The sequence below is a fragment of the Daucus carota genome, chromosome 3 (assembly GCF_001625215.2).
Source record: "Daucus carota subsp. sativus chromosome 3, DH1 v3.0, whole genome shotgun sequence".
Taxonomy (NCBI): Eukaryota; Viridiplantae; Streptophyta; class Magnoliopsida; order Apiales; family Apiaceae; genus Daucus; species Daucus carota.
In genome coordinates this window covers 11,983,828-12,009,389 of record NC_030383.2, presented here as the reverse complement: position 1 = coordinate 12,009,389, position 25,562 = coordinate 11,983,828, and the positions used below count along the sequence as shown (strand labels likewise).

The 25,562-nt window shown below is 35.8% G+C and overlaps 3 protein-coding genes across 4 annotated transcripts; 2 read left to right on the top strand and 1 right to left on the bottom strand.

Moving 5' to 3' along the window:
• Nucleotides 1–544: 544 nt before the first annotated feature.
• LOC108214864 (cellulose synthase-like protein E1) lies at nt 545–4,675 on the top strand. 2 transcript variants are annotated; one of them, XM_017387092.2, is made up of 8 exons: nt 545–1,064; nt 1,434–1,746; nt 1,988–2,128; nt 2,288–2,422; nt 2,668–2,880; nt 2,989–3,222; nt 3,330–3,677; nt 4,027–4,675. In XM_017387092.2, exons 1-8 carry the CDS (start codon nt 793–795, stop codon nt 4,573–4,575), a joined length of 2,205 nt encoding a protein of 734 aa, XP_017242581.1. In that variant the 5' UTR covers nt 545–792; the 3' UTR covers nt 4,576–4,675. The 2 variants fall into 2 exon arrangements, with proteins under 2 accessions (XP_017242581.1, XP_063944932.1); XM_064088862.1 differs by having other exon boundaries at nt 638–1,064; nt 4,086–4,675.
• A 591-nt stretch (nt 4,676–5,266) lies between these two features.
• Nucleotides 5,267–8,526, top strand: LOC108211110 (cellulose synthase-like protein E1). Its single transcript, XM_017382621.2, has 8 exons — nt 5,267–5,708; nt 5,808–6,120; nt 6,287–6,427; nt 6,555–6,689; nt 6,807–7,019; nt 7,109–7,342; nt 7,430–7,777; nt 7,880–8,526. The coding sequence occupies exons 1-8, from the start codon at nt 5,428–5,430 to the stop codon at nt 8,426–8,428; spliced, it is 2,214 nt and encodes a 737-aa protein (XP_017238110.1). The 5' UTR covers nt 5,267–5,427; the 3' UTR covers nt 8,429–8,526.
• A 5,395-nt stretch (nt 8,527–13,921) lies between these two features.
• Nucleotides 13,922–14,275, bottom strand: LOC108212246 (protein GLUTAMINE DUMPER 3-like). The gene has a single exon (XM_017383970.1). The coding sequence runs from the start codon at nt 14,273–14,275 to the stop codon at nt 13,922–13,924; it is 354 nt and encodes a 117-aa protein (XP_017239459.1).
• Between the last annotated feature and the right edge of the window lie 11,287 nt (nt 14,276–25,562).

Sequence of the window (25,562 nt, the reverse complement as noted above, 5' to 3'; positions counted from 1 at the left end):
TGTGATAATAAGAGCATATCTGATAGTAAAATTTTTTAACTAAAATTATCTAGGTGACGCTTATTTGGTATATACGTGTTATTTTCAAAGATCATGTAACGAAACTCCAACCCTCCCTCCCCTTAGTAAAAGATATAGTCAACCACGTTTGGTTGGCTATATATGTGGATCCAAAAAACCCTTTAGGTATAATTTTACATAACCATAAATATAGATAATCTCATTGGAGTAATTATTGGAGTCCTTAGCAAAAAATTTACATATTCAACCTAGCCAACCATTATACTCCCTCTGTCCCTCTCATTTTTTTACCGTTTTTTCACACGGCTCGACACGTATTTTAAGGCGCATATAAAACATAATTCTATAATTTATTTTTAAAAATTTTCTTTTTTGTATAATAATTTAAACATCAAATTTTTATTCAGAAGAGAAAAAAGTTCAAAATAATTTATCGAAGTATGTTTTACAAGAGCATTAGATAGCGTGTCGAGCCTCCATCCCCTAATGTAAACAAATGAGGGGTGTACATATTTTGGATAATAATGCACTCCCGCACCAATGATTGACCCCTGCAACAACCGTGCACACCAAACCCACTCTAAAACCAGAGCGCTATCTTTAGAGATCCTGGTCAAACAAATACCTCTTGCCATAGAGTAAGAAAAAAAAGACCAAAACGCATCACGCATGATGCCACCAAAGAAATATTACCCATTTTATGTATATAACGATAAGGTGATAACATAAACTAATATGCAGAAAAATTGACTCCAGGACTCAGCAGAGAGAATGAGAAATGAAGGTAATGCTCTGTTCGAGAGCAGGGGAGTCAGCAGAGGCTTGTTGATTTGCAGTAGAGCTTTTGCAGCATCTACGTTGTTGGCTATAGTGTCCATTTGGTTGTATAGATGTGTTCACTTGTTTGCTCATAATAATCACGCACTTGTGTGGATTGGCATGTTTGCTGCTGAGGTTTGGTTTGGTCTCTACTGGATGCTAACTCAGGCCTCACGGTGGAATATCATCTATCGCCGCACTTTTAAAGACAAGCTCTCCTACCGGTTAGTGTCTACATGTATTGATTAAATTTCCGAATCATACCGTTGTTATCAGGGAGGATCCAGGATTTAAAATTTGGGGGCACCAAGCAAATTTCAAAAAACACATATATTTTTAAATTTTGTGAGGACATTTATATAATTTTGCGAAATTTAGAGTAGTGAAAAAATGTAAAATTAAAATTAAAGGGGCACGTGTTCCGTGCCTCTTCGGTTCTCGTCCCACTAGTCCCTGTGTAGTGAGTTGTGACAACATTAATATTTTCCAATGTGTGTACATAAATGTGATCATATAAATTGGTAAGAATCGAAAAGAATAATCTTAGAAGAGAGTTGTTAGATTGTCTTGACAAATTTGTTGATGCAATGTAGAGACGAGAAAGAGTTGCCTGGAGTCGACATATTTGTGTGCACAGCTGATCCAACAATAGAGCCCCCAATCATGGTGATCAACACGGTTTTGTCTGTCATGGCTTATGATTACCCATCGGAGAAACTATCCGTTTATCTCTCTGATGATGGAGGCTCCGACATTACCTTCTACGCGCTCACACTGGCCTCTGCCTTCGCTAAACACTGGATACCATACTGCAAGAAATATAAAGTCGAATCCCCTTGTCCTGCAGCCTATTTTAACACCTCTGCACCACCAGAAGAAGGTTCTGAAGATTGGGCCTCCATCAAGGTGCGGTAACTTGCTCAATTGATTTCAATAATGCATTAATGCTATCGACTATTTAAAATTTGCATTTCCCTACATTTAGCTGTTTTGATATCTTCATTGCATTCTCATTTCAATTTCTTCTCAACCAACAAAGCGTAACATATATATCTGTAGGCCAACTTCTTCAAATTGGAACTTCTAAGCATTATTTACTAAAGACATTGCCACTATATATTCAATATTCTCTGTAAACACTTCGCAGGATTTATATGAAGAAATGAAGAATCAAATTCAAAGTGTGACGGAGCTTGGAGGAATTTCTAAAGAGTTACGACTAGAATACAATGAATTCACTCAATGGGAATCATTTTCGTCTGCCCGTGACCATGACACCATACTTCATGTATGTATACAGTCTCCTATCACTTATATACTTCATTTTTGAGATTTCATGTGAAGAAGCCTCTACCACTTCAAACTGATAAATACTCAATCAATTACCTCAACATAACTGATTTTTTCTTTTGGATACACATTCAATTGAATATAATTTCTTCTCCAGATATTGATCGGAGTGAGCAGTGACAAAGAAGTTAAAGATATTGATGGGTGTACACTACCCAATCTTATATACTTGGCTAGGGAGAAGAGACCTCAGCATCACCATAACTACAAAGCTGGAGCCATGAATTCGTTGGTAACATATCAATATATTAAAATTGTTTTTTTCACTTACATGTAGGTACATGCCAGTTTGGCATTAGCAAGTAATGTCAAGTGATTCTTTATCATGATTAGCATGCGCGTAGTCTTGCAGCCATTTATACCGTGATTAGCACACATCGACCTAGCTTTCAGTTGTGCATCAAATGTCACAGAGAACTCAAGTATATGGTACTTATGCTGTGGATTATAATTTTGATTAGTTGTTGCACTATGCAGATAAGGGTGTCAGAAAAGATGAGCAATGGCCTTATCATACTAAATGTAGACTGTGATATGTATTCTAATAGCTCTCAATCAGTAAAAGATGCTCTTTGCTTTTTCATGGACAAAGAGAAGGGAAATGAGATTGCCTATGTGCAGTTCCCACAGAACTATGAAAATGTGACTAAGAATGATATTTATGCTAGTTACATGAGAACAATTTCCGAGGTGAGTATAAGTATCTATATGTTTAAGACTGTTCTTTATAAGATTCCATGTTGATAACATTTTTAGTTACTTCTTTATATTAATTGTTTGCTATTACCAACTAACCAGGTGGATTTTCATGGTATGGATGGCTTGGGAGGTCCTTTATACATTGGAACTGGCTGTTTTCACAGAAGAGATACTCTTTGTGGGAGAGTTTTCAGCAAGAACCAAACCACGAGCAACTACTGGAATAGAGGGAATGAACACCGATTTTTGGAAGAAGCTTCTTTTGATCTACAAGAGAGACTGAAGAATCTAGCAAGTTGTACATTTGAGAAGGATACTCAATGGGGAAACGAGGTACCATATCTTGATTCATGTGTCTTTATAGATGTTTATGATCAACTTATGACGTGCAATGGGAAGATTGTTGTTAAATGATTTAACTAATTAGTGTCCAAATGCAGGTAGGTTTGAAATATGGATGTCCAGTGGAAGATGTGATAACCGGACTTTCAATTCAATGTAGCGGATGGAAATCAGTATATTACAATCCAGAACGAAAAGCGTTCTTAGGTGTAGCGCCCACCAGTCTGTACCCAACTCTGGTGCAGCACAAGAGATGGTCTGAGGGTGATCTACAGATCTTGCTATCAAAGTATAGTCCGGCATCATATGGTTTCGGAAGGATTAGTCCTGGCCACATAATGGGATACTGTGTGTACCTACTCTGGGCTCCAAGTAGCTTGCCAACACTTTATTACTGCATCATCCCTTCCCTCCATCTCCTAAGTGGAAATCATTTATTTCCTCAGGTACAACCTTTTTCCTTCCAAAATAATCAATATCCCTGTCAGCTCTAATCTGATAAATTGATCTCAACTAGGTATCTTAGCTATTAGTTAATCATGATCAAATATCAGACGCTAACTCATAATATTGTAGGTACTCTCATAAGTGGCATATCAATCAGGTCATCTTTATGATAATACTCTATAGCACAAAACAAAATCATAGTTATTCTGACATGTTCTTGGTTTTTTTCGTTTAGTCAATAACTCATATAGTACATTCTACTTAAAAGCACCCCTTGCCTGAGGTCTTCTATAATTGCATACATGAAAAAGATTGCAATTGCAGTTTCATTTTTGTAATTTCTTGCAGATATCAAGCCCATGGTTTATTCCATTCGCATACATTATTTTCTCTGCATATGCATACAGTTTGGCTGAGTTCCTCTGGACGGGTGGCACTTTCCTAGGGTGGTGGAATGACCAGAGAATATGGCTGTACAAGAGAACTAGCTCCTATTTCTTTGCCCTTGTCGACACCATAGGTAGCTTGGTGAAATTTTCAAGCACAACATTTACGATCACATCTAAAGTGGCTGATCAAGGTGCTTATCAGAGATATAAGCAAGATATAATGGATTTCGAAACTCCTTCTCCTCTGATCACCATATTAGTAACAGTTGCTATGCTCAATCTTTTTTGTCTTGCTGGTTTGGTGAAGCAACTTTTGGTGGATTTTAGCAGGACTTTCGAAACAATGGCTGTACAGATCATTCTGTGTTCCTTCCTTGTTCTGATAAATTTACCATTGTATGAAGCCCTTTTGCTACGGAAGGATAAAGGGAAACTACCAAGTTTTGTAACTGTAATATCAGTTTCCTTGGCTTTGCTTGCTTGTACTTGCTTTACATTCTTGAACTAGTTTTTTGTTTTACATTGTTCATCTATCTCTGGTCATCTTTAAATTGTAATCCAGCTTAATATATTCTGTAAGACCCACCCAGGTGGATTCTCTTGTTTAACATGGAAGAGTTAGATGGTCTTACAGTTGACACTCAGCTTTATCAGATTATATTTTATGAATTTGTATATCAAAAAATGGTCTGTGTAGTTCGGGTTCGGGTCCCTCATAGTCGTATGTCAGGGCATACTATTAGCGGAAAAAAATAGCTCTATGACTTAACCATAAGTTGTTGATGTATATGCAGGCAAGCTAGATTGTGATTTAATGTAAACTAATTTCTCTCGTTGTCTAGCTTTTTTTCCACCGGACATTTATCACTAATAATAGATACCAATCTCTCTACTCTTTGTCTAGACTCGGCCTAGTTCACTCAATTCTTCTTCAGTTTGACATTTTTTATCAAGTTCTTGTAATTGTATTGAACATTCTCCACCTATACATTGAACTTTGCGATCAGTTATAATGATTCTTGTTTGACATGGAGATAATTCCAATTTACAACTAGCTCAAATTGTGGCTACTGATAGCAACATGTAAGGGAATATATATGATTTTCTTCGGAATTTTTTGACTTTATTGCGCCCCTTGATCGGGACTCGAGTGTTACATCATAGATCTTTACAAAAAAGCAGTTGAAAATAATGAAAACACAAAAAACAAATCAGAAATCAGAAGTAGCCAAAGCAATGTACTCCTTCCATGTTGATAATGATAAGGTGAGAATCTGAGATATAGAACAAGTGGGGAATTGACTTCTGACATTAGAGAAAGAATTTCTCCTAATTAGCAGACGTAAGAAAACCACAGAGAATGAGAAATGAAGATGTTGCTCTGTTCGAGAGCAAGGGAGTTAGCAAAAGCATGTTGTTGTGCAGGAGAGCTTTTGCAGGATCGACGTCGTTGGCTATACTTTCGGTTTGGTTGTATAGATGTTTTTACTTTGTCTATGATTATCAAAGTCATGCTCATGCACTTGTGTGGATTGGCATGTTTGCCGCGGAGGTTTGGTTTGGTCTCTGCTGGCTGCTAACTCAGGCCTCACGCTGGAATCTTATCTATCGCCGCACTTTTAAGGACAAGCTCTCCTACAGGTCAGTGACTTCATATCTTGATTCAATTTCCAGATCATGTTTGTGATTAGAAGAAATAATTGCAGCTCAATTTGTTAATGAAATGTTAATGCTATGCAGGCACGAGAAAGAGTTGCCTGGAATTGACATATTTGGGTGCACAGCTGATCCGACAATTGAGCCACCAATCATGGTGATCAACACTGTTTTATCAGTCATGGCTTATGATTACCCATCCGAGAAACTCTCTGTCTATCTTTCAGATGATGGAGGCTCTGACATTACCTTCTACGTGCTCACACTAGCCTCAACCTTTGCTAAACATTGGATACCTTACTGCAAGAAGTATAAACTCGAAACACCTTGTCCTGCAGCTTATTTTAGCAACTCTGCACCACCTACACCGGCTTCTGAAGACTGGGCCTCCATCAGGGTGTGGACACTTGTTTACTTTGATTCAATAGTGCTATTGACTACTCTTGTACTTGCATGTTAATATTACCTCCAATTTCCCATGCAAAAAATATTTTTTGTTATAATTCTGCTGGAATAACATTGCCAAAGTTAGTTGAGCATTCATTTAGAATAACACTTTACAGGAACTATACGAAGAAATGAAGAACCGAATTCAAAGTGTGACAGAACTTGGTGGGATTTCTAAGGAGTTACGTCTGGAGCACAATGGATTCACCGGATGGGAGTCCTTTTCGTCTCCCCGGGACCATGACACCATACTTCATGTACTTAACTGGTCTCCCATCACTACTTATATACAAATCTCCTCAAGATTTCATGATCAATTATGTAAGAGTATGTAATTTGTACTTTTGGATGTACAATCAGTTAACTGCGTTTTTTCTTCTTTAGATATTAATCGGAGTGAGCAGTAGTAGAGAGGTGAAGGGCGTTGACGGGTGTGCATTGCCTAATCTGATATACTTGGCAAGGGAGAAGAGACCTCAGCATCCCCATAACTTTAAAGCTGGGGCCATAAATTCATTGGTATATAGCAACATTCTAATATGTTATCAATACAAAAATGCTGATATGGTGAATTCTCAAGGTTTGTAGGATTTGTATCTTGTGAGCTTTGTTTTATTGATTAGTTTTTGTTTGCAGATAAGGGTATCAGAACAGATGAGTAATGGACCTGTCATACTAACTCTAGACTGTGATATGTATTCTAATAGCACTCGATCATTAAGGGATGCTCTTTGTTTTTTTATGGATGAGGAAAAGGGGTATGAGATTGCTTTTGTGCAGTTCCCTCAGAGTTTTGAAAATGTTACAAGGAATGATATTTATGGTAGTTCCTTGAGAACAGATATGGAGGTAATTTTTAACCGCGTATACACAGTCTACACATATAAAGATATTACGCTAACTTTCTATCGGATGTTTGCTATATACCATCTAATCAGGTGGATTTCCATGGTATGGATGGTTTTGGGGGTTCTATGTACATTGGAACTGGCTGCTTCCACAGAAGAGATACTCTTTGTGGCAGAGTTTTCAGCAAGAGCCAACGCGATAGGGGATTTTGGAGAAAAGGGAATGACAATCAATATTTTATTGAAACTGCTTATGATTTAGAAGAAAGACTGAAGGATCTAGCAAGTTGTACATTTGAAAAGGATACTCAATGGGGAACTGAGGTGGCATAACTTTATTTATAGTTTGTGTATATCTGTGATCCTTATATACACCCCATGTCTTGATGCTCAGTTTATCTGTTTTTGCAGATGGGATTGAAATATGGGTGCGCGGTGGAAGATGTGATCACCGGACTCTCAATCCAGTGCAACGGATGGAAATCAGTATACTACAATCCAGAAAGAAAAGGGTTCTTGGGTCTAGCTCCCACCAGCCTGCATCCAACTCTGGTACAGCATAAGAGATGGTCTGAGGGTGATCTACAGATCTTGCTATCAAAGTACAATCCAGCATCATATGGTTTCAGAAGGATTCATCCTGGCCTCATAATGGGATACTATGTGTACATACTCTGGGCTCCTAGTAGCTTGCCAACACTCTATTACTGCATCATCCCCTCCCTCCACCTCCTAATTGGCAATTCTTTGTTTCCTCAGGTACAATAAATTTTTCCCTCCCAGAATAGCTAACATTCCTTTAACTTATAAGTGCCATAGCTATAACTTGATCATAATTTGTATATTTTGGAGTTCTTACAGATATCCAGCCTGTGGATTATTCCATATGCATACATAATTTTCTCTGCATACGCGTATAGTTTGGCTGAGTTCCTCTGGTCGGGTGGCACTTTCCTAGCCTGGTGGAATGACCAAAGAATGTGGCTGTACAAGAGGACTAGCTCCTACTTTTTCGCCCTTGTCGACACCATAAGTAGGCTGGTGAAATATTCAAGCACAACATTTACGATCACATCAAAAGTGGCTGATCAAGATGCATACCAGAGATATGAGCAAGATATCATGGACTTCGAAACTCCTTCACCTATGATTACCATATTAGTAACACTTGCTATGCTTAATCTCTTTTGTCTTGCTGGGTTGGCAAAGCAACTTTTGGTGGATTTTAGCAGGACTCTCGAAACAATGATTCTGCAGATCATTCAAAATTTCTTCCTGGTTGTGATTAATTTACCATTATACGAGGCACTTTTCGAACGGAAGGACAAAGGCAAGGTACCAAGTTCTGTCACAGTAAAATCAGTTTTCTTGGCTTTGCTTGCTTGTGCTTGCTTTACATTCTTGCATTAGTCTAGAGATTTTTATTGATTTTCTATTTTTGGTTACTTGTAAATTGTAATCAAAGCAAACATTGTTAAATTCACCCATGGGGGATCCTTATTATTTCACATGTCACGGATAGTTGGTCTCACCCTGAGAGAGCATCTCCCGTGGCAAAAGTAGGTATGCTAAACTACAATCGCAAGATATGATAAAATTTATTAAATTTGTTAGAAGTTGCGCTTCGATGCATAATGCGATTGATTATAATGATCGGGTTATGTTTTAAAAACAGTACGTTGTTGTTATTATTTTGTTATAAGTATAGTATATTATTACCATTTCATTTCAGATTGTCATCAATACCCTTTATTAATAAGCGAAATCACGTTTCAGTGGAACATCGGTACCAAAATAACCAAAATTTGGTCATCTTATATCATATTATTATTATTATTATTATTATTATTATTATTATTATTATTATTATTATTATTATTATTATTATTACTATTATTATTATCCTATTATTAAAAGTATTTTATTCTCATTAAAAGACGTATATTGGTTAGGAATTTATAATATTCATGAATTGATTAAGATATTATTATAATTAAAGACGACTTCTATAGTTATTAGGATTTTGTAATCATAAATTTTTTTTACTTAATAATTATAATCATTAAACTATTATGAAAAAAAATTCGTATTGGTTAGGATTTTATAATTTTATTATATTATTATAAGACTTTCATAATAATTATGATTTTATAATTAAAGAATTCAATGTTGGTTCGGATTTTATAATTATGAGACTTTGATATCGATTAGGATTTATAATTAAAGACTTCAATCCTATACTATTTAGAAAAGACTTCTACCGTGGTTATGATATTGTAATGCAACAGTTATACCACGAATATCATTATTTATTTTAATTTCTTTAAACTCAAATAATTTAATTTATGAAATAACTCATGTTTCAGCATTCAAATAAATAAAAGTTTATATTGATATTAGTAGCCAAATCAATATTATCCATATATATACTTTTCATTAATATGCGAAATCCATCTTTAGCGGAAGAATATCAGTACCAAATACCGAACTATCCGAATTTGATTACTATCACATAATTTTCCTATATAATAAATATTAGTATAAAGACGGAAAGGTGGTGGTAGCACTGTCGTGACAAACGCAAACTCCAACGAGAATAAAATTACTGTAAATTATTTGGTTATGCCATAAAAAGGGGTTTACAAGACTTTGTCAAAAAAAATTAAAAATAAATTAATTTTAAATTTATGTTATAGTTCTATATTAATTTGACAAATATTTATCAATATTAAATTTACAAGAACTTCAGTTAGCTTTACACTTAATAATATTTATTAGACGTCTAAAACAATTATGAATTAAAAAAATTAAGTTGTACTAAAGACCCTCTCGGCCAATTTATATATGTTGGTGTCAAATTTTTTCCACATCTATTTAGAATCAAAAACATAATGATATGATACATACCATTTTGATATCATAACATGTACTTTGAGAATATTTTTTTAAAAAAATAAAAATTAAACATAATTTAATATTAATATGTTAATGCATGCTCCCTCCGTCCCACCCAATTCTTTAGATTGGGTTTGGGCACGAAAGCTAAAAATATGTATAAAGTAGTTGAAAAGATAAAGAAAAGTTGTGAAGTGGTGGGACCCACTGATTTTTACTCCCTCCGTCCCCCTGAGTAGTATACATTGGGGGACGGGGACGCGGCACGGACTTTAATGCTCCTGTAAAGTATAGTTGTGTAATTTATTTTTAAAATTTTCTTTTTCTGAATTAAAATTTGGATGTTATATTTTTATTCAGAAAAAGAAAATCTCAAAAATAAATTACGGAACAATATTTTATAAGAGCATTGAAATGCGTGTCGAGCAGTTGAAAAGAAACGTATACAATTAAATGGGACAGAGGGAGTAATATATAAAAGAGAGACGGTGGAGTAAAAGTAGTGTGAAAATGAAGAAAAAGTAGGAAAGTGGTGAGACTCATTAACTATTTTAGGAAAATTTTGTAATGTAAAGAAATGGGAGGGACGACCAAATAAGGAAACCGTAAAGAATCAGGTGGAACGGAGGGAGTAATAAGTTTTGTATCTCAACAATAATAATTTAAATTCTTATATCAAAAATATTATATTTTCAATAAATAATAATTTTAAAAAAATTATATAATCCCGTGCTTGGCACGGGTCATAAACTAGTTAATAAAATATATTATTTAATTTGATAATGAATGACGTGACACTTTCTTATATATATCTAAAAATTCGAATTGTATAGCTTACCTAAAGAGTTTACGAGCACCGGGATCATGTGCCCTCGTAAAAAACCAAAACTCAACAGTAAAAAAAAAATCATTCTTTTATTTACCAAGTACCCCAACAAAAAATATATTAGAACTTTACATAACTATTAGTTACAACTTTCAATTTGTATAACTTTCCAAACTATTTTTCAATCTGTAAATCCCCGCCTTTTCCCTTAAATTTAAATTTGTTCCTTGTGAAGCGATAGAAAAATTAAAAAATATATTATGCATGCTGTTAAAACTGATATGCAATTACGAAAATATTTATGTATGAATACGTATTAAGAGAAATTAGAGTGCCTCTCGTCATTGATAAACTAAAAACGTAACAAGCTATGTATTAAACTCACAGTCCATTTATGTCTTTAGAGCATCTATAAATAAGGTTGGTTATAATCGTTGGCTAGATTGAACGGGTAAGATAATATGTAAAATTTGCTGAACTTGTAAAACATATGTTATTAATATTTTAGATTGTTAAAATAGAATATATAATTTCAATACGATAATAAATGCATCCTGCAGATTTCCTACAAAATTTTAGAGATTCGACATATATAACCATACATAAGAATTTGGTTAAAATTATAAACAAGAGATAAGTGTAATTGGAGTGTGATTTTTTCAAGAGGTTGACTATTTATTTATTTTTAATATGTCAACTCAATTTTTAGCTAAAGGTTTTCTATGATTATAATCTTGGAGAGTCGATAGCACGTGAGAATTACATAATATACATTTGACCCGTATGAATATGACATACTTATTTGTTGGGATTAATTTCTAATTAAGTCACGACAAGAACATGTAAATATTCGAGAGAAATATATTTTTTAAGTGATTGTGCACTTATTTATATCACACTTTATATCACCGAGAACCTAACAAACTCAGTCAAACACATTTAACACCATCACCTCTTGTCACAGAACCTTAGTTTGAGCACTCTAAATTAAGTCTTTCTGGACAACTGAGAATCATCATCGTTTATGTTTTATGCATATTGGTCAAATACCTCCGATAACACCTATTATATTCTTTAATTTGACAGATTATTTTTGCCATTATTTCCCTTAAATTCTTTCTTTATTGATCACATATTGGCTATAGGCCTATAGCTGTAGCTCGCCGCATAAAAGAAGGGAAGAGCAGCTGTGTCGACAGTGCCATACACGTGTCCACCTTAAACTCAGGGTACCCACTGTCACGTGCATGTGTTATATTTTCCGCATTTAATTTGCTTTACTTGTAGACCTGTGTGTCGTCTCGTCATTAATGCATATCACATGAGTAAAGTGCATTTTGTGTACCTACAGTTTAAGCAAGATACCACTTATAATATCACACTTTAAAAAATATCACATGCAATACTGTAATTTATAACTCGATACAGTTTGTGTATCGCCGTCTAAAATCACCTAACGCCATTAACAGATAATAAAAAGAAAAATAGCCAACATAAGCTATATGCCTCCAACACCATTAGCCCAGCACCATTAAAATCATCCTGACCCGCATGTTTGCCCACCTTTTCCGCTCTTCTCAATCCATTACACATTTTACACTGCTCGTCTTTTGCCCATATTCCCCAAATATCTCTTATAGTTATATAACACCTGGAAGAGCCAAGCAGCTTATCTCAATTCACCCGGGAATTATTTATCCTTCATACATTTCATTTCTGGAAATACACACACGATTGTGTGTATTTGTGTGTGCAAATAAATGATGATTTTATGAGCTTTCAAGGGGCTAGATTAGTAGATTGTGTCAAAATTGAATCTTTTGGTGAGTTGCAGACACCCACTAAGCACTTATTGAAGTTTAATACATGTATGAGACAGCTTGCACTATGTGTAATGTGCTTATTTAGGTGATCTAAAGCTGCTTATATTTTCTTTTGGTGTTTAAAGATTGAATCTTTATGTAACATCTTGAATTGGGTTTGTGTTGTTTGTGTGATATTTTGTGGGTTTTGGAAAAAACGTTTGGTGGGTGTTTCTTGAAGTCAAAAATTGATGCCTTTTGATGTTTAGACTTGTTTTGGGTTTGTTTGAGGGGTGGTGGAGGGGAGTTTGATCTTTTTTGAGGTGATTTTTGAGCCGGAGTTTCGATTTTGTTTATCGAATCAAGCAGGATATTCTTGGAAGTGAAGTGGTTACAGACTGACAGAAGTAAAATTATACAAATAACCTTATGTTTTATTAACGGTGTTAGTGATTTTAGACGGCAACACACAAACTGTATCAAGTTATAAATTACAGTATTGCATGTGTTACTTTTCGAAGTGCAGTATTGCAAGTGGTGTCTTGCTGAAAGTGCAGGTACACACAATGCACTTTACTCTAAAATATATTCACATATTTTGAATTTTGAATTTTACGAAATACTATTTTATAAAACAATTGAAGTACAAGATTGTAAACCTTAAACTTTTCATATTTATGAACAGATATATATATATATCTCAGGTCAACTTGCAGCATTTCAACATCTTACCGATAACTAAACCTAATTAAATCCATTAGTTAACAAAAATTATAATTGATTTTATGTTTCGAACTGCTTACGCGATTTTATAAAAAAAAACTCTTTAAATTAATATTCAATAAATCAAAACTTCCCTATATTATTAGAAAGTCTTGATATCAAAGTTTTCATAGCCCAAGTATAAAAGGGTCGTTTGGGCAAGTTTAAAAGAAATGATTCTTTGCTTAAAGTAAAAAGTGTATTAGAAGTAAGAAATAAATAAAGTATTTGGAAAATAAGTAGAAACTCTGAGAGAAAAACTAGCAGGTTCAACTTTTTAAAAATGTTTGTACTTATTTACACAAATGGGTCAGAAAAACAAAAAAAAGAAGCCAGAGAAATATAAACGTAATAATCTTTAGAAAGTGATAACTTTATCGGAATTAAGTTCTCCAACTCTCAAGAATATCACAATAAAGTGGAGTATCACTTCTTAGGAACTTGTAGCCTCTTTGCAAGAAGAAAACAAAAGAATTAACTCTGCGTCATTTCATTCGAAAATATGTACAACTCGATTTGAACGAGGAAGAGAAAAAAGGAAAGACAATTTCACCAGAAGAAAGCTTCTGGAATTAGTAAATCAACTTGACAAACTCAAAATTCAGGAGCATGGTAGTATCAGTAATCAGTGCTACAACTAGTGTTGCTATCAAATGAAGTGGCTCTACTCCACATAGGCGTAGCCAAATAAGTAGGTTTTTCTTGTCCCGCCATGATAACCAGACACTTTTCATCAAACACTTGTGCTTTCACGTTTCCGGCTGGCTCCTCACCGGCTTCGAGGTCGCTCCCCGGCGTCTCATCGCCGTTGCTGAGACGACTCGAGAGCTTCCAGTAAGAGCAAGCTAGAATGAAAAGGGCGAAGGCGATAAGACCTAACATCGCAGCAAGACCTCCGAATAAGTAGGGCACAGGAGAGTGCCATGGTGACTTCTCCTGCATGGATAGTGGTGCGCTTGCCATCCCAGCCATTATCTGGAGAGAGAGAGAGAGATGGAGGGAGGGGGGGAGAGAGAGAGAGAGGGAGAGGGAGGGAGGGAGAGAGAGCGAGAGAGGGAGAGAAAGAGATAGAGAGAGAGAGAGGGAGGGGGAGAGAGAGAGAGAAAGAGCGAGAGAGGGGGGAGAGAGAGAGAGATGTATGGAGAAGATGAATGGGATAAGAGGATAGCAGCAGCATTCAGGTGATATTTATAGAGAGAGAAAAGAGGTAACGCTTTTGGAAATTAGGGAGAGAAACGGGGAAGTAGGGAAGGGAGGAATTTTGGTGTGGGGTGAAATGTGTCGTCATTTGCCCAAATTGTGGGATCCATATCCGTTTTACCAAGTTATCACAACTTTAATCATACATGATCCCGGACTACAGTCACGAAGCAATTGATGGAATATGAGAAAATGGAAGACACAGATTGTATTGTACTACAAGTGAGAGAACTATTTTTGGTGCAGTACGATATAAAACATGCAAGAGTACGTTAGCGACTGAACGCGCAGCATGTTTTTTAACACTACTGCTGCCCATGTGAAATTGTAAAAATCTGCATTGAATTCAGTGACTTCTCCCGTGCTATGCATATCTCGATGTCAATCCAAATCTAGGTTTTAATCGAATTCGGGATACATCTTCGGAGTTGGAAGTAAGGTTGTAGAGACAGATTAAACTGGACATCCTCAAAATTAGATTGATAATTAAGGTTTAAGGAAGCATGTAAATTAAGAATCCATGTACATATCATAGAGGGAAAATGTAACTAGACTGCCGCCTATTTATTAAAACAGTAGGGACAATGATCAAAAATCCAAATCCTAAAAAAAACTGAATTTTTGTATATTTATATTATCTTAGTATAATACAGATACAAAAGAGCATGTGGCAGCATTGGTGCACCTCAAGCCTCAGCACAAGGCTAAAGTGACTATAGCCTTAATGCACCAGAGCATGAAGACACTGCAAGCTAGTGTATGGGAGTGACAGCTGGATGTTAGTGACAGCTGGATGTACCAGTTAGTTACAGTTTGTTAGTGAGATAGTCAATTACAGTTGACTGATTGTAGTAGTATAAAACCAAAACTATATGTGTCATTTCAGTATCTTGATGAATACATTTTCTTTTCCACCACTTTCTGTTCTCACACACAATACACAGAAGTGTTCACAGAGCTCCATTGCTAAATCTATTATGGTATCAGAGCTTGACATGACTGTTTCCGATCCTACTTGACGATGCGATTGAGTTCATTACGTTGATACTTGAGTTGAATCGTTCGCGTCTTCATCGTCTCTCCATTTCTCAACGTTTTCACCGATTCGAGCCCTAATTTTCAGGTTTTGTCTCTTGTGTAAAGATTTGAGTTTTGTTCAGCATCAATTGTTTAGATTTGAGCACTGTTCTTCATCGTTTGCGTTTAGTTAACGATTTTGATCATTTGTGCTAGACATCAATTGTTAGTTGAGACTAAGATTGATACAAATTGTGTTTTCAGTCATGTCGAATTCTTCATTTGCACATGTAGTTCATGGATCTAGCCGTATTAGCGTAGAAGATGACGTCATTGTAGAAAACGAAGATCATATGAATCAGGATATTCCGAAACGGATTCCACATGATTCTGAAAATATGACTTCATACAATACGATCACAATCGATAGCAATGCTCATCCTTTGTTCATTCATAATAATGATCATCCTGGCTTGTTACTGATTGCAAAGAAGCTAATCGGACCAGATAACTATGCTCCATGGTCTAGATCTATGCGGATAGCCTTGAGTGCTAGAAACAAGTTTGTTATTGTCAACAATGTCTATCCAAAACCAGACATTAGCTCTCCTCTGTATTCTCAGTGGGAGAGAGTTAATGATCTCATCATTACATGGATTCTAAATTCCGTCGTGGATGAGATTTCAGATGGCTTGAATTATGTTACTTCTGCTAATGAAATTTGGATGGAGTTGCAAGAACGTTTTTCAGGCGTTAATGGACACAGAGTGTTCCAGGTCATGAAGGATATTCATAGTATGGAACAAAGTAATAAATCTGTGGAAGTCTATTTTCACAAACTGAAAGGACTGTGGGATGAATACACAGTTCTAGAGCCAACTGTAGCTTGTACTTGTGGTTCTCAGAAAACTCAAGTAGAGAGGGAGCAAAAGAGAAAGTTGTTGCAGTTTCTTATGGGATTACATGAGAGTAATGCTAATGTGCGTGGTCAAATCCTTATGATGAATCCGTTGCCCAGTTTATCACAGGCCTATGCTTATGTTAAACAAGATGAAAAGGCACGTCAAGGATACCAAAGCTTGGTGCCAGCTGCTAGTCCAGTTTCAAATGCGTTGGTTCAAACTTCTTCTTCTACAGATAGCCTTGCTGCAAATATAACCAGCAAGAAGTTGTCACCAGTTGCTGGTGTAAAATCTGTTGTCAAATGCTCACATTGTAATTACAATGGTCATACCAAAGAGCAATGTTTTAAGCTGATTGGATATCCACCAAATTGGAAGAAGAAGAAAGATAATTCTGGTACTACTTCTACTCCCACTGGTCAGTTTCGACCATTACCTAAAGCCAATCAGGCCAATACAACACAATCCAATACAGGAGGCAGTGATCAAATGCAACAAATGCAGAGCCAAATTAATCAGATTAGTCAAATGATGTCCTTCTTCATGGGGAATACTAAGAATTCTGCTAGTCCAGAGGATCATTTTGCCAGCATGGTGACTTCAAGGGCTAGTTTGATAATGTCACAGTCTCCTGGTTCTATTTGGTTGATTGATACAGGAGCAACGGACCACATATGTTGCTTATTGAGCATGTTGACAGATGTGCAGAGCTTATCCACTCCTGTCAATCTTGCTTTACCAAATGGTAACACAATCTTGGTGCACCAAATTGGTACTTTTACTGTTCACTCTGGGCTGATTTTGCATGATGTGCTTTATGTGCCTTCGTTTGCCTATAATTTGTTTTCTGTCTCTAAGTGGTCCAAAGAAAGTGATGGCTCTGTTATGTTCATGCCTGAATCTTGTTCTTTCTATACTTCTGGTAATACACAGCTTGTGGCTACAGGGAAGTTAATGGATGGTCTTTATCATTTAAACATTCCATCTGACTTACCAGGCAAGTCTGATTTAGTTGTTATGAACAGTGTTGTCAGCAAGCGTAAGCTGAGTGTTTTATGGCATCTGCGATTAGGAAATGTATCTAATGAAGTCATGCATAAGATTTCAGTTGTTAAGGATCATGTCAGTGACCTATGCAACAAAGAATGCCCAGTATGTCCTATCTCGAAACAAACAAAATTGCCTTTTACATTGAGTAACAGCCGAGCTTCTCGTGCTTTTGCTTTGGTTCACGTTGATCTATGGGGACCATACGCTCATGAAACACATTCAGGTTGCCGTTTCTTTCTCACGATTGTGGATGATCACACTCGAAATATCTGGACATACCTGTTGCCTACTAAACAACATGTATTTCCTCAGTTACGTGAATTTATGATCTCTGTGGAGAATCAGTTTGAGGGTGTCAAAGTTCAGCAAATTCGTAGTGATCACGGGACTGAATTTTTCAATGCTGCTATGAATTCCTTTTTGGCAGATAAAGGGGTTGTTCATCAAGCCTCTTGTGTTGGCACGCCTGCTCAAAATGGACGTGTGGAACGAAGGCATCGTCAATTGCTTAACATTGCTCGTTCCTTGCGTTTCCAGTCTGGATTACCAATCAAGTATTGGGGGGACTGTATCCTAACAGCTACATATATCATTAATCGATTGCCCACACCAGTTTTGGACTACAAAACTCCTTATGAGTGTTTGCATAAATCGATTCCTGATTATGACTTGTTCAAGGTGTTCGGTTGTTTGTGTTACTCATCCGTGCATAATCTCGATAAATTCAGTCCTAGAGCTGTTCGTTCTGTTTTTCTGGGGTATGCACCAGGGCACAAAGGATACAAGTTACTTAATCTGGTTGATAACAGCACTTTTGTCTCTCGCCATGTGGTGTTTCATGAGACTCAATTTCCTTTTCTTGATAATACCAGTACAGTTGATCCTAGTGACCCCCATGCCCTTCAACATTGGATTTCTAATACTGAGGATGATGTTGCTTTTCCTCCAGTGTTGACAACACATGATGAGGCTGTTGAGACTACTGCTCCGGTTCCTTTTGACTGGGCTGATCAGCCACCAGATACTGACATTCTTGTGAATCTTCATCCTGATACAGATTTACGTCTTGAGTCCAGTCAACATTTGACTCGTAAATCTACTAGAGATCGTAAACGACCCGGGTGGTGGTCTGATTATCAAGTGAATCTTAGTACTGTTTTCTCTTCAGATGTTTTTCCTGTAAAGTATCCAATATCTGATTTTGTAACTTCACATTCTTCTGGAGAACATGCTGTCTTCTTGGCTAAGATTGTTAAAAATGTTGAGCCTCGCACATTTTCTCAAGCAGTGCGTGATCCTCTGTGGGTGGCAGCAATGAACAAAGAGTTGGATGCCCTTGAAGCAAACAATACCTGGGTTTTAGTTGCTCTTCCTGAAGGCAAACAAACCATTGGGTGTAAGTGGGTTTTTAAAATCAAATACTTGGCCAATGGTGATGTTGATCGTTATAAAGCCCGCTTGGTAGCCAAAGGCTACACCCAAGAACCTGGAGTTGACTTCCATGACACCTTTGCTCCTGTAGCAAAGGGTGTTACTGTTAAATCTGTTATGGCAGTTGCAGCGTCCAAGAATTGGCCTCTGTTTCAATTGGACATCAATAACGCTTTTCTTCATGGCGATCTCATTGAGGAAGTATATATGGATATTCCGTTGGGTTATGTCCTTGATTCAGTCAGTTCTAAGCTCGTTTGCAGACTTATTAAGTCCATTTATGGGCTTCGCCAGGCCTCTCGACAATGGAACAAGAAATTATCTGATTTCTTGTTGTCTCTTGGTTTTCAGCAATCTCTGGCTGATTATGCTATGTTTACACATCAGCAGGGGGCATTATTTACTGTCACTGTTGTTTATGTAGACGATATTCTTCTTACTGGCAATCATCTTGCTTTCATGGACTATGTTAAGCAGGCATTACATGATAAATTTAGCATCAAGGACTTAGGACAGGCCAAGTATTATCTGGGGTTGGAAATCTCTCGTACTGACCAAGGATTGTTGCTCAGCCAGCAGAAGTTTGTTTTGGACTTGCTTTCCACCACAAATCTTCTGAATTCCAAGCCTCTTTCTATTCCTTTAGATCAAAATCTAAAGCTCTATGATAATGATAAATCTGGTATTTTGCTTACCAATCCGTCTCTGTATCGTAGCCTTGTGGGTAAGCTACTTTACTTGACCTTTACCAGACCGGACATCAACTATTCTGTTCATTTGCTCAGCCAATTCATGCAAGCACCTCGTGTCAAGCATTTAGATGTGTTGTTTCGGGTGCTTCGCTATCTAAAGTGCACTGCTGGTCTTGGTTTGTTCTTTCCTGCTAACAATGAATTGGTGCTGCAAGGGTTTTGTGACAGCGATTGGGGTGGTTGCACCATATCTGGTAGGTCTGTTACTGGGTTTTGCCTCAAGCTTGGTGCTTCTCTTATTTCTTGGCAAGCCAAGAAACAAACAGTAACTTCTCAAAGCACTGCTGAAGCAGAATACAGGGCTCTTGCTTCTATCACTACTGAGATTATGTGGCTTAAATACCTACTGGCTGATCTTCTCATCCCTGTGGTATGTGCTGTTCCAGTTTATTGTGACAATCAGGCTGCAGTGGATATAGCTAACAACCATGTTCAACATGCTCGCACAAAGCACATTGAACTAGATTGCCATTTTATTCGGGAAAAGGTTCAGGCTGGGATTATTCTTCCATTAAAAATTTCCACCAAAGATCAGTTGGCGGATATTTTTACAAAAGCTCTTGGTGGCTCATCTCATTGGTTTATTTGTTCCAAGCTTGGTCTCCACAATCCTTGTGTGTCTCAAGCTTGTGGGGGGAGTAATACAGATACAAAAGAGCATGTGGCAGCATTGGTGCACCTCAAGCCTCAGCACAAGGCTAAAGTGACTATAGCCTTAATGCACCAGAGCATGAAGACACTGCAAGCTAGTGTATGGGAGTGACAGCTGGATGTTAGTGACAGCTGGATGTACCAGTTAGTTACAGTTTGTTAGTGAGATAGTCAATTACAGTTGACTGATTGTAGTAGTATAAAACCAAAACTATATGTGTCATTTCAGTATCTTGATGAATACATTTTCTTTTCCACCACTTTCTGTTCTCACACACAATACACAGAAGTGTTCACAGAGCTCCATTGCTAAATCTATTATAGTAATATAAATATACATTGGCACATTGGCGGTAGGGTTTGACATGTGGCATGCCACATAAGTTTACATGGAAATAAAATATGCAATCTTTTTATTAAATTATTTTTAGAATATAATTATCTAAATAAATGCATGAAACTAAATTTTAATATATAACTAACTAAACAATTAAGATTAACTTTTATTCTTTTTACTAGATTATAATTATTTTTGAATAATATTGAAATGTTTTCTTTTTTAATAAATTTTATTTATGTGAATATTATTGTTGGCAAAAAAATATTTTTAAATTTTCTTTTGGAGTTTCTTGTATCAAACAAAAATATGAAAATAAAAATGTATGTAAATGTAACATATGAAGCAACATACAGCATAAATAAACAGAGATATGACACGAAATGCAAAATAGATTAGGGTTTTCATACCTGGTTATGATTTGGTACTGTTGAGGCTTGATTTGGATTAAGGTTTATATGCTATTTGCTCTGAATGTTCTTGACGCTTCATCTCTGCTCCCGTGTGAAGCAGCAGTGTGTGTCCATGTATGTAGTTTTGTTGACATATGTTTTTACTCTTGTGGTTTATTTTCTTTCTTTTTATTTTCTACTTTTTCTTTTTTTTATTTTCTTTCATTTGTTTTTCTTTAGTCTTTTTTTATTAATGTGCCACGTCAACCGCCAATGTGTCATTCCGTCTAACTTCCGTTACTTTTTTTAACGGCAGGGATGAGTTTGATACCATTAAATGAGTTTAGTGAGCCACTTGAGACCCCGTGGAGATTAGTGATGAGTTTGATACCATTTATCCACTTCAGTGATGAGTTTGATATATAATTAACCCCAAAATTATATATATCAAAACTTTATTATTACTTTAAAATTTTAATAGAGTTGATCCGTCTAAATTTAGTTATTACATAAAAAAGATTTCCATTGCACCAGGGCTCTATAGTGTCAGTTTACCTCGGGAATTTTTAATGTTATTCTGATGCACGGTGCACCTCCGGTGTGGTACACGGTCATTTTCTCGTATACAAGGTATTTTACTAGTATTAGAGTATCTCCGATTAAATTGGTTATAAGATTAGTTAAATTGGACATCTAAGATATTGGGCATGTTTAGTTAGATAAATTAAGTGCTATTCCGAAAGTCGGCTTCTTCTTTTTTTGACGCGTTTGAATACAAAAATCACAAATACTTATAAAAAATTGAAAATGCTAATTTTTTTCAGGATTTCTACCTTTTCTCCGAACACTTTTAAATATTATAAGTTTTCACTTAATTTTTGTTTCTACTCCACTTCTATGCATTAAGTATGGAGCCACTTTTTTTTAAGGTTAACCAATCGAGCTCATTCGGTAATATTTGTCGAACCCCGTAAAACATTTTGTTCAATAATATTGATTATGCTGATTGAATATATTTTAAATATAGGGGCCGTTTGGATGAGTTTAAAATAAGTGTTTCTTACTTAAGATAAAAATGTGACGTAAAAGTTAGAAGTAAGTTAAAACTCATAAGTGATTAAGGTGCTTGGGAAAGAGTAGAAGCCCCTAAACAAAAGCTAGTATTCCTAGTTTTTTATAAGTACTTCTTGATTTTTTACGCAAACGGTACGAATAAGTGCTTCTAACTTATAAATCTAGAAGTACTCGGCCTTCTAAATGGTAGCCAAACAACCATATAGCATGTTATTAGTATTTCAAGTTGTCATAGATAGAATGAATTGTTTTAATATGATAATTGATGACGCGACAATTGTTAATGATTTGTTGTGGTTCGACAAATATAATCAATCATGGAAGTTTGGCTAAATTATACACAGGGAATTATATGGTTGGTGTGTGATTTTTTCATGATTATCTATATATTTATTTTTATTTGTAAACTATTTTTAACAAAAAAATTCATGATTAGGGTTGCTCATAAAAAAATTGGCATATAATTAAAAAAATAATAATTAATAAACCAGTGAATGAAGTCCGAAAGGAGTCTTTCAATTATTAGAAACACTAAACATTTCGATAGGCTACCATCACCTTATGCTTGATTTCCATATCCCTCATTACCGAGTCCATTCTTGAGCTGATGTTGCATCCACTTCTCATCTTTTTTGGTATTCTTAATATTATAATTTGCTACAGTCCTGTTTATATGACAATATTGCAAAACATGATCCAAAAATACCATGCTGACTATTTATTTACACACACGTACATATCAATACTGGTTACTAATTGATAGTCATACAGATAGGAGGCTACAATCACATAATATATCTCCGGTCCCTCCGGTCTGATGAACAGTCTTTTTTCTAACAAAGGAGTGTGGACGGGTGTCTAAGCGAAGGTGGACAGGAATTTTAAGACATTTATGAGTCCAACTAGACTTTCAAAATCATCAATTAAGTTCTGGTGTAGACACTAGACAGTGTAGGGCAAACATTAGGCACTTTAATTAGTTGATTTTCCTGGAACTTAATAATAATTAAAAAAATTGACTTTATATCCGGTAGTAAAGTTATTTGAGTATTTTTTATCCTACAGTGCTAAATGGTCATATATATATATATATATAGAGTTTTACTCCAATAGAAACCTCCTTATCCTAAAAACTAAAAACCAATCTGAAATATCACTAAATCCTAAAGCAGATACCACTAAATTCTTAAACAACCCCATCTCCACCTCCATCTTCACCAAAACCACCTCCATCTTCACCAACCCACCTCCACTACCACCACCTCCGTCGTCGCCTCCTTCATAACCACTACCACCTCTATGCCGCCCGCCCCCTCCATAACAACCACCTCCATCTCCACCTCCACCTCCATTATTTCTCTAACACAACCTCCACACCTCCATCTTCACCATCCCCATCTTAATCACTGCTTCAACCTCCTTCAACCATGTTCATACTTCTTTCTCCACTCGACTCAACTTCAAACGCGGAGCCTCCACTAATCCGGCAACGCTCCAACCCCCCACTTCAAGCCGCTCAAACCTCCGCTACAATCATCCTTCCTCCATCTTCACCTTCACCTCCACCATCTCCACCACTATCACCACCATCTGAATTGAAAACATGAACAGATGTGGAGATTTTAAGCTGGAACATATCTGGAGATTAAGTTTTCACTAATTCCTGCAACACATATCACTAAATCCTAAAGAGAATATCACTAAATTGTACTGAGAATATCACTAACTTGTATTGGTTTCTAGTTTTTATTTTAAAATTGGTTTCTATTTGATCATTAGCCTATATATATATATATATATATATATATATATATATATATATATATATATATATATATATATATATATATATATATATATATATATATATATATATATATATATATATATATATATATATTTATATATCAGGCCAAAAATTCGTTTTTTTTTCATTGTCTTTCTTGGTCTCTCTTCTTTATATTCTGTTGCTTCTGCTCGTGTACTGTGTATTGTGTATTGTGGAAGGTGTGTTGTAGACTGAATTTCTTTAATTATAAAAAAGGGGTCCAATAAACAAAATTAATGAGATGAACCTGGTGAAAGTTGTAAACAAATGTTATGCACTTTACGCAAATAATTATGTTTCAATCGTAAGATAGGCTAAAAATTTCAAGCATTTCGAACACTCCTCAGAAAGTTCGAGTTTGTGCGGGAAACAAGATGGGGTGAACACTGGTCAAATAATAGATTCTAATTTTCCTGTGTTACAAAAGTTCTCAATTTATTTAAAAAATTCATTAATTATTAATTATTTTTAAAAATATTTTACTGATTTATCAATTACGCTCCAATTTGATTAAAAATTTCTGATTACCGAAAAAATATTCAGTAAATTCTTTATCGGTAAGTCAACTGATTAGTTCTGATTTCCTATTTCTGTGACCATATTCAAAGTGGAAATACACAGGAGTCTGCGACTAGCACTGTAGTAGAAAATGCATCACTGTGGCAGTCGCTATATCATTGTCTGTCATGTCATGAAATACTAGTAAAAGCAAGGAATGAAAAGGAATGTTCAAAAAGCAAGTTGATGCGCCTATAAATGATACAACAACGATGTATCAGCATCATCGACCGTACCCCCTAGCAAGCATCACAATTTTCACTACTACTCGAGTGGAACTTGACAGCTTCTCAATAAGTAGCCAGTGAAAACATATGTGGACTAAATATCTGGCTCGCATCTAACATAAGGCCATCCCGAGTCCACTAGCTACACTCACTAATGTATCTCATCATGTTGCTGGTATATATGATGGTTCTTGTTAAAAGGCCGAATGTAAAAAGCCTGAATGTGAATAGTGAAAACCCGAGGACTGATGAGAGCTTTTCAATTAGAAAAAATGGAGTCGAATAATGGTAAGAGAGATCACGAGTAGCAGCATCGTATTTATATTAGAAAGAACACCAGGTAAAATACAAATGCTATGCTTCCCAGTGAGGAGACACATGCATGTTTTCGTTCAACATCATAGAGCTACGCAAGGACCAAACTTCTCTCATCTTCGTCTGAAGAATCAAGTTGATCATCTCTTTCTTTTTTTTGAGTGTTTGGTTCATAGTTAGTGACTGGGCGTTTCCAGAATTTCGGAGGCCCTAGTATTTTTGAATCAAAATCTAAAAATTGATGAACTAAAATCACATGAAAAATTTGCAGTAGTAAAAATAATTCTTAACTAAGAAACAAAGCATAAAAATAGTTCAAGTTAAAGCTAAGAAGTTATTATTCTTCTTACTTTTGAGTGTCCATATTCCTAAACTGGTGTATAGAGGAGAAGAATAGATATTATTTTAATAATTTTATTGAATATAATTAATAACTAATAATTATAAATATTAATACTACATGTATGTATATATATTGGAGGCCCCTATATCGATGGAGGCCCTAGGCAAATAACTGGAGAGACT